The sequence below is a fragment of the Gracilinanus agilis genome, chromosome 1 (assembly GCF_016433145.1).
Source record: "Gracilinanus agilis isolate LMUSP501 chromosome 1, AgileGrace, whole genome shotgun sequence".
NCBI classification, from domain to species: domain Eukaryota; kingdom Metazoa; phylum Chordata; class Mammalia; order Didelphimorphia; family Didelphidae; genus Gracilinanus; species Gracilinanus agilis.
In genome coordinates, this window is record NC_058130.1 from 640183482 (window position 1) to 640193399 (window position 9918).

Consider the following 9918-nt stretch of genomic DNA (forward strand, 5'->3'; position numbering starts at 1 on the left):
AGTGCCTGGTACATAGTAGGCATTGAATAAATACTAGTTACTTATTATCTAGTCTATGAGATAAACAGTCCACGCATTATTATTCCCATTTTACAGATTAATAAACTGTACTTTACAGAGGTTTATTGACTTGTCCATGCTACTGAGTGTCAAAGGTGGGAATTGAACACTTATCCTTCTATAAAGACCTATATGTCTATACTACCATGCTGCCCCTTAAATTGAATGCAGATTTACAATAGCCTCATTTTTGTTCAATTCAGAGCAATAATGTAGGGACAGCTAGGTGATACAGTGGGTAGAGCACCAGGTCTGGAGTCAGGAAGACATGAGTTCAAATCTGACCTTAGACATTTACTAGTTTTATGACCCTGAGAAAGTTACTTAACCCTGTTTGGCTCAGTTTCCTCATTTGTAAAATGAACTGGAAGAGGAAATGGCAAATCACTCCAGTATTTTTGCCAAGAAAGCCCCAAAAGGGGTCACACAGAGTGGGATAGCACTGAACAACAACAGCAGTGTACAAATGATGAGCAGATTGTTTTCCCTTCGTGTGTAAGGAGGTATAGTTGTTAGAGAACGTGCACACCATCACAAGGGGTACTGCTCCACCAGCTATTGGTTTGACAGTGTTTTGGTTTTTTTTTAATTTATTTTTTTTTAATTTTAAACCCTTAACTTCTGTGAACTGAATTATAGGTGGAAGATTGGTAAGGGTTGACAGTGTTTTTTAAACAATTCAATATTTAATTTCTTTTTCAATAACTGGTGTCCCCACATGGCTGGTTTTTGAAACAGGTAGGAGACACCTAGTTGCAATTGCTCCGTCACTGTTTTTCTTCTGCTTAAATTAATTATTATTATGCCCTTGCATGAAACACAGATAATGTAGATTTACACCCTTCTTTCTGTATTGAGTAGACAAGATTACAGCACAGAACTGTCTGTGAACATCTCACAGGTGTTAATTTTCCAGCAGGAGAAAAACACTTTGACTCAAACCTAGACCCATTCCTTTTCCCTTGTATTAGCTTGTGTTATTACTCAAACACCTTGTCACATTGTCCTGCTTTGCTGGCTGTAACACAGAACCAATTACAGTATGCATTCTCTTGGACAGATGGAAAATCCATTACAAAGACAGCCAACTTTCTATTCCCACACTCCAGAAAAACGAAGCCCAGTGAACAAACAGTACAAAATCACTGCAGTCAGCATCTTAAAATCATTGGAAGGTCTAGCTTCCTCCAAGGAAAGCAAAGGTGGTTAACTAAAGCCATCACCCTTCCAAAAAGCATCAGAGAAGAATGGATAGAGCTTATCCTTGTCTCCAAGAACTAATCCTAACAAAAACTGCTTTGCCTCAGTCTTTATTTGTTTCTTATCTGAAAAAATTATCTGGTCAATAAACTCCAAAGGACTCATGATGAAAAAATGCTATTCCTCGCCAGAGAAAGAACTGATAAGAGTCCGAAAGCAGATCAAAGCATACTATTTTTAAGTTTTTGTGTATGTGTGTTTTTTTGTCTGTGTTTCTTTTTCACAACATGACTAACATGGAAATATGTTTTGTTTGACTGCACATATATAGCCTATATCAAATTGCTTGCCATTTCAATGAGGGGGGAAGAGAGGGAAGGAGGGACGGAGAAGATTTGGAACTCAAAATTTTAAAAATCATATGCTTGTTTTTACATGGAATTAGAAAAGGATATTTAAAAACCCAAATCCGGTCAATTTGGAGAAAACTGCTTAATTATAGTAAAGTGAGTTGAAAACAAAGCACGATTGAGAGATTTAATTAAGTGTAGAAGCTAGGGCAAAGGACTTCTCACAGATGACTATTTTTAAACCTATTTTTTCCCCTTAAAAACTAAGGAATTCTCATAACTTTGAATCACCAGGCCTTGGGGGAATGACTATTGACCTATATCCCTAATATCTCATCTACATAATATTTTAAGAGAATCATGAATCAAGGGCATCCTGAATGAAAGTATTAGTAGGCAAGCTTTCACAATATTCCACAGTGGCCTCCATCTTTATCCTCACACAAATAATGGAAAGATGTAGAGAATGCAAGATCCCAAATTTGCTTGTTTGTTGATAAGCAAAAAAAGAATTTGCTTTGGCAGAACAAAAATGTCATCTCTGAAGACTCTCTTCTTCTAAGGTGTTTCTCATTCATACAGTAAAATTATTCAAGATTCTTTGAAAGACATAACAGAAATAACTTTGTTTAGAGGCTCACTCATTATTCATCTTGAATGAGGAATAGAATAGGGAGACACATGCTCACCAAAGGTACTGTCTCATCTAAGAGAATCCAAGTTGGGGAAAATCTCTATAGAAGGTAGAGCCCTTTAGAAACTTCTATTTGTGTCTGAGTCCTGGAATATTGTGATCTCAAAAGTTTGGTCTTAAAATCTACACAGAAGGAAAAAAAAGAAGTGGATGAAGAATGCCTGTTGCCCAGATTATGACATACTTTTAGAGAAACAATTTATACAGCTCATTCACAGGTATATGTATATCTGTATAACTACTGCAAAGGGAAGAATTGTACCCAGAATTAAATTAGAGGCCAGCAGATTGAATCGCCTTTGGGAAATTATAAAGTCACTTTAATAATCCTTGCATCCTCCCAGAAACAAAGGCCGATTGTTTTAGTATTAATAGTCTACTAGTGTTGTTGTATTGCTGTGAGGCTCAGAATGCTGCAGTCTATGAATAATTAAAAATTAATATTGCTCAGGACATGGTGGTTTTCAGTAAGCTATAGCACAAAACAAATTAGAAACTACAAAAAAAAGAACTAGTGCAAGGAATATCATCAAAGGTATGTAAGATAAAGAAGACAGGTAATAGGGTTGCTAGGTGGCTCAGTGGATTGAAATCCAGGGCTAGAAGCAGGAAGTCTTGGGTTCAGATCTAGCCTCAGACACTTCCTAGCTGTATAACCCTTGCCAAGTAACTTAACTCCAGTACCCTAGCCCTTACTGCTCTATTGCCTTGGAACCAATACTTAGTATTGATTTTAAGACAGAGGGAAGAGTTTTAAAAAAAATTAATAGACCATTAAAAAAATATGAGTGACACAGTGGATAGAGTTTTGGACTTGAGTTCAAATCTAGCCTCAGACACTTCCTAGCCGTGTGACCCTGGGCAAGTCATTTAACTCGAATGTCCTAGCTCTTACTGCTCTTCTGCCTTGGAACCAATACTTAGTATTGATTCTAAAACAGAGGGAATCAGTGGAATTGTGCGTCAGCTAAGGGGGGTTAGGAGTGTTTGGGGGAGAGGGAAAGAACATGAAATATGTAACTATGGGAAAATATTCAAAATAAAAAAATTTTTTTAAAATACTATAAGCAATTAAAAAAATAAAACGGAGGGAATGTTTTTTTTTTAAGTGGCTAGACCACAAAAAAAAACAAAACAAAACAAAAAACAAAAAAACATGAGTGGCACAATGGATAGGGATTTGGACTTAAGAGTTCAAATCTAGCCTCAAATACTTACTAGCTATGTGACTCTGGGTAAGTCACTCATCCTCTGCTTGCTTCAATTCCCTCATCTATAAACTTGAGATAATAAGAGCACTACCTCCTAGGGCTGTAGTTGAGGCTTAAATGAGGTAATATATGTAAAATACAATCTTCAAGTGCTATATAAATACTAGCCATTATTATATATCTCCATATGTAGTAAATCCATAAAAATGCTTGTTGTATGCTCCTCTATTTGTATAGACTCATGAAACCTTCCCAACTACACATATATACTCATACAGAAGAGCTTTTTTGGAAGAGTGATGGATCTAGTTAACTACCTTTGCTAGACTTTCCAGTGATTTGGAGATGCTCACTATAGCAACTGGGTACTGTTTGTTCATTGGCCCTGGTTATATATGTAGCAAGTCCATAGAAATGTGTGCGATCATCTGTTTGCATATGAGTGTGTGTGAAACTAGGGGGGCCCAGAGTCAGGAAGACTCATCTTCCTGAGTTCCAATCTGGCCTCATACGCTTACTAGCTGTGATCCTGGACAAGTCCCTTACCCCTATTTCCCTTAGTTTCCTCATCTATAAAGTGATCTGGTAAAGAAAATGATACACACCACTTCAGCATCTCTGCCAAGAAAATCCTAAATGAGGGCAACAAAGAATCAGACCAGCCTGAAAACAACTCCCCAGCAACACCACACAAACATAACACACAAGTCTTTTGTATATTTAAGACTTTTAAAGGGCATCAGATATAAAACTTTAGCCTACCTTTAAAAGAGTGTCTCAGGATTTCAGTTGCCATGTTCTTCAGTGCTGAGTGTTTGTGTGTAGCTCAGAGAGTCACAGCTCTACCCATAGCACTGGCAGAATAGCAGCCATCAGCAGTTGCATTTCCATCTTCACTCAAAGCCTATGGCAAAGAAAGCCACTTCCCACAGCTAATAGTGTCGAATTTTCTATCCCGAATACTAGAATTCTTATTCCAGAAATAATTCACATGAAAAATCTCCTTCCAGATGAAATACCATCTTTAATCCCAGAGAGGCTGTTTTCTAAGGAGTGCCCTTCCCATATGAATGCCAGCTTATCTGGCATTTAAAAAATCATTTGAACTTTTCTGCTTTTTAATTGTCATCAGCTTCCTCTTCCATGACTTATTTTTTTTCTTCAGTGTCGTTTATTTTATTTACACTAAGTAACATATTTCACTTTTAAAACATTTTCTTTTTCTGCATAACCATATGTTTTGGTATACATGATTATTCTTATTATCTTGCAATTTTATAATCCAAAAGCAACAGTCTATAAACAAATAAATGTTGACAAGAATAACCTTGAGCAAAATCACTTGATTCTTCTATACCTCGGTTTCCCCATCTGTAAACTGGGGAATAAACCTCCCCACCTTTGTCACAGGGTTGTTCCATGTGAATTTGTAATGTGAAAATGACATTTAAATGCAAGACATTATTGTTTATTGAGCATTGTGTTCCTAGATGTTCTGATTTCTTGAACCTAATGCTTCAGGGAGTTTTCTTTGTTGGGCAGAAAGATATGTTTTCCCTAGCTTATAATCCCTTTTCCTTGTCCTCTCCATTTGTTTAAATCTTATCCTTCACCCCCTCCCCCCCATCCCCACCCCTCTGAGTTCAGCACACAAGTCTTTCTTCTTTGGAACTCTCTCTTACCAGCTCAGCTTTAAGAATGGACCTCTCCTCTGAACTCCAGTAATACTCATTACCCATACACTTATTTGATACTTAGCATTTGCTATCTTGTGGCATTAACTAGTATGTGTATATGCATATGTGTGTGTGAGAGACAGAGAGAGACAGAAAACAGAGAGAGAGAGAGAGAGAGAGAGAGAGAGAGAGAGAGAGAGAGAGAGAGAGAGAGAGAATGAGAAAATTCTATACGTTCTGTCTTCCCAACTTCACTGTCAGCCTTTGAGGGCAGACTGTACCTTACAGATTTTGGTATCCCTGGTAGTTAGTACAATGCACATTGAAAATACATTTGTCACAAGTATGGAACCTCAAAGTTGAAAGGGACACCATTTAATCTAACCATTCCATGAAGCACGATACCCTAATGACAGAGCGCAGGTCAACATTTTTGTCTAGGCAGTACCAAATTGACAAAGTGAAAGAAGTTTCCATTTCATAAAAATATAGTTGATTTTTCCACTGAAGAGTCAGATACAGATATATATATATAGACATATATCAATATCAATATCTATATATCTATCTAAATCTATATATTCTTTATATAGACTATAACCTCTCTCTCACCCTATCCTTGGGTGTATACAGACATATACCCTTTGCATATATACTATAACCAGAAACATAAACTTATCGTTTTAAGACACTGGAAATTATTGTCAAAGGCATTTATTCATGGACTTTGAAATACTTGAAGAAGTTTCAAACTTCAACAAAAGAGAATCAGTAGAATTTCCATCAATAACATCAAAACTTCATGTTACACATTTCAGATTTTTAGCATTATACTAGTTAGATAACCCCCTAGGCACATTGCACTATTTTATGTACACAGGAAACCCCAAACAAAATTTCTCTGTGCATATCTAGTTCTTTCCCTTACTGTGGTCCTTATATTAGAAATTATGTATTTTGAAAAATTTACTTGAAATGGATCAGCAAAGGGACCAACAGCATACTTTACCTATTGGGGCATGTGTGTGTGTGTGTGTGTGTGTGTGTGTGTGTGTGTGTGTGTGTGTGTGATGATTTGATTTCTAAGCTGACATAAAATATAAAACCTCCCCTGGTTTTCAAACCATCCATTTCCAACATTAAGATCAATTTTCTATTGAGTTCTTAAGTCCCTAGTCTGAACTCAAGAATCCCATTATAATAGCACAGAAATAAGGAGCCTGGAAAACCCATTGATTTGTTCGAGAATGCCCCTCAGCCATATCAGTAGGCTCAAAATGGCATTAAAGCAAAAAAAAATTATTTGATCAAAATAATAACTTAAATCATGGCTCCCCATTGTTCTGTGAGTGGATTAGTGAAGTCCAGGCTGCCCTCCCATGTTTTCCATTTCCTAAGAAGAGTATGCTCCTTCACTGGGGGTAAATCATGCATTCAAACTTTCCCCCCAGGGGCACAAGCTAGCAAGCCTTAACACAATAGCAACCGTGTTTAAAAGGGAGTTTGAGCTTTTCTACTCATTCTCCAACCCATTCTTAATCCAGCCATTTAAAGTGCCAGTATTTTTTTCATCCCTAAACATGAAACCCAAAGATTCTCCATGTCCTCCTTGTTAGGGTACAGGCAGTTTGTTAATGAAGGAACCCTCTTTAGTCTGATCATTTTATATCAGCTGCAATTGTTCACTTATTGTGTTATATATATGAATTCCCACACTATCAATAGTCAAAGTAGAGGTGTTGAAAAGGCAAGTAAATATTTGTTTTAAAGGAAAAGTAGAATGTACATCTGTTTCCAAACAGGTTTTCTGCTTAACCTTAAAAGCTAAGCAAATTTTGCTCTAATTTCTTTCTCATCTGAGTTCCACTGAGTTACATAACCCACACCTTAAAGAACAAAACTTAATCCAAATGTCCAAAGTGTCAAATTTCTTCCCGTGGTGATATAAAGCCAATCTTTGGTCATTTCACAGCCTGCTGTCTCAAACGATTTATTTTAAAGGAAGAAAATGGAAATGCTGGATTTTTTTCTTCTTCTTCTTCAAAGATCCTCTTCCCTTATAGTCTCAAACACACAGTCCTCTTCAGTTGACTTAAATGAAATCTTGCCTTTTCTTGGTGGAAAATCAAAAAAGTTTGTCTGCAAATAGATTACTTTTGTCAGAGAAAGGATTCACCAAGAAAGCAAGAACTGCAGAAAATTTTCTAAGGGTTTCAAAACAACACAAAAAAGGGCAAAGAAAAATTACTTTTATGGAAGTGGGGATCTTTTCATTCTTCTCATGATTTGGATGGTGCCATATTGCCAACAGAAAGAATCTGAAGGAGCTATGAAAAATGAGGCATTGCCTGCTCTCCCATTTCTCGTGGCATTCTATTCCCACCCATGGCTAGTGGGTTCCTACTTTCCTTTCTTCTGTCATTATTTTTCCTAGGCATGTGGGCACACATGTGCACAAATACACAAACACACATATGTCATTAAGTCATCATATGAATTTAAAAATATGTCTTCAAAGGATATTAACCACCATTACACACCATTCACTAAAAGGTTCATCTTAGTTTACACAAATCTAATCTCATGGAACCAGGAATGTCCCCCTTTTTTAGTTATCTGAAATCCCAATTAATTATTGTAGGAATATTTATCTCAAAACACATGGAGGCAGGTGTGCTATAGTAGAGCTGTTATCCCTCAAGAAACTGTCACCATCACTTGTGATCTGGAGCAGGTGTCTCTTGTCCTTTCCTGATCCCATGCCCTTCATTTTGATGCTACCTAGATCTGTGTTCATGTATTAGGGGAGGAGGTGGAGTCATGGAAGGTAGGGAGAAGGGCCAATTCTATCATATGATAATTGTAGAAACACATATCAAAGGAAAAACAACATGAGATTAATAGTTTGATGCCTCCAAGCCAATGCAAAGCCAAATTGATTGTATCAACAAAATCCAAATAATGGGAACTCTCTGTTACATAGAGGTAAAAGATTAATCTAAATGGAAGCAGAGCTTAATCTCTTGAAGTGTTCCTTTTGCTCATAAAAATCACAAAGCAAAACATATTAATAGTATAGAGGGCCTTAGAGTATAGAAGTTCATCATTCTGAAATCATTCATTCATTCATTCCATTTATTCTAGTATTTATTGAGCAGCTGTGTGCTGGGCAATGAGGAAGTAATTACTTTTGTTAGAATATTTTTTTTTCTAATTTATAGAGTATAGCTTATGAGATCTTAGTAAGGTAACCTGGGGGAGGAACAGAATGAGTTTGTGGGTTAATTTTGAAAACTGCAACACAGATGTAACATGCTCAAAAACATATTTTATAAACCTAAACAAGAACATTGGGTCAATTTGGAAGTCCCATGGGGTGAAGGGTACTAGTTCTGGGGCCAGAGGACCTGGGTTTAAATGCTACCTCTTATGTTTAACTCCCTAGGTGACCTACGGCAAAATCATTTGCCCAAGGATCTCCCTGGATCTCGCTCAGGTCCTTCATCTATAACAGTGGTTCCCAAACTTTTTTGGCCTACCGCCCCCTTTCCAGAAAAAATATTACTTAGCACCCCCTTAGAAATTATGAAACTATTTATTGAACTCAGAATAGAATGTAATACAAAAAAAGTGTGGCCATCACCGCTCTCCTGGATAGCTGCAGCACCCACCAGGGGGCAGTGGTGCCCACTTTGGGAATCGCTGATCTATAACATGAAGGAGTTGGACTAGATGACCTGAGGTCCCTGCTGACTTTAAATCTATGATCCAATGATGTGACTTAAGAAGATCTTAGTTCAGTTCCCAACACTTGACAATTGCTGGCTGGGCAAGTCATCTCTCACTGCTTCAGGCAATTCTCAAGGACTCATCTACTTGTCAAAGATTAGTTGAGATCTGAATTGTTGGAAGAAATTCCTATGCTGGGAGTTCCCCACAATTATAGTATTCACAAGAGTAACAGTACTGTATTATGTTCACAACACAAGCATAAATCATTCATTCAACAAACATTTATAAAGTATATATTATATGCTTAGATACTGTGTAAGTACTGGACAGAGCCCACAAAAGGAGATTTCAGAGACAGAGTGAGGGACTACCAAATGACTAAAGCTTTTTAAATGGAATGACTTAACTACTGACCATCCTCTTCCCTTTTTGCCTGCAGAGTATGCAATAATAAAATTCTCTATTGTTGTGGTATATATCCTTCCAGGAGTGTTTAAGCAATAAAAACCTTGTTTTGTGAAAGAGAATTTATGGTATATTTTTGGAGACTGAATGCTATTTAAAAAGGCAGATAATCCAAATCCTACTGGTTATTAGTTACATAATTTCACTCACAGACCTGGCTTTGTTGATGGTAGGATTTCTTACTTTTGCCTTGTTCCAGGGGGACTTCAATCTGCTAAATAGATTAGTAAAATATTAGTCAATATCTCTCAGAGCAAACTAGCACACAAGTAATCCATTTAATTAATGGACACATTTCTCCCTCTACAATAAACTTTTTAATAGTTTTTACAGTTCTCAAATAGCAGTGGCACATGAATATGACATGTACTATTACCCCTAATTCAGAAATTCCTAAAAATAGGTGGAGTGAGATATAGATTCATGTTTGGTTGATTTCAGAAAGAAAGAGAGGGAGGGATGAAGGGGGAGAGAGAGAGAGAGAGAGAGAGAGAGAGAGAGAGAGAGAGAGAGAGAGAGAGAGAGAGAGA

At 37.0% G+C, this 9918-nt stretch overlaps 1 protein-coding gene across 1 annotated transcript in view; it reads right to left on the reverse strand.

The window, feature by feature from the left end:
• Positions 1-7132: 7132 nt before the first annotated feature.
• Positions 7133-9918, reverse strand: part of SNX31 (sorting nexin 31) — a 90355-nt gene continuing 87569 nt past the window's right edge. Inside the window, exons 12-13 of the mRNA XM_044683958.1 lie at positions 9543-9602; positions 7133-7330 (exon numbers count right to left, since the gene is read on the reverse strand). Of these exons, the coding sequence (XP_044539893.1) occupies positions 7232-7330; positions 9543-9602 (159 nt within the window). The 3' untranslated portion in view covers positions 7133-7231. The remainder of the gene's footprint in view (positions 7331-9542; positions 9603-9918) is intronic.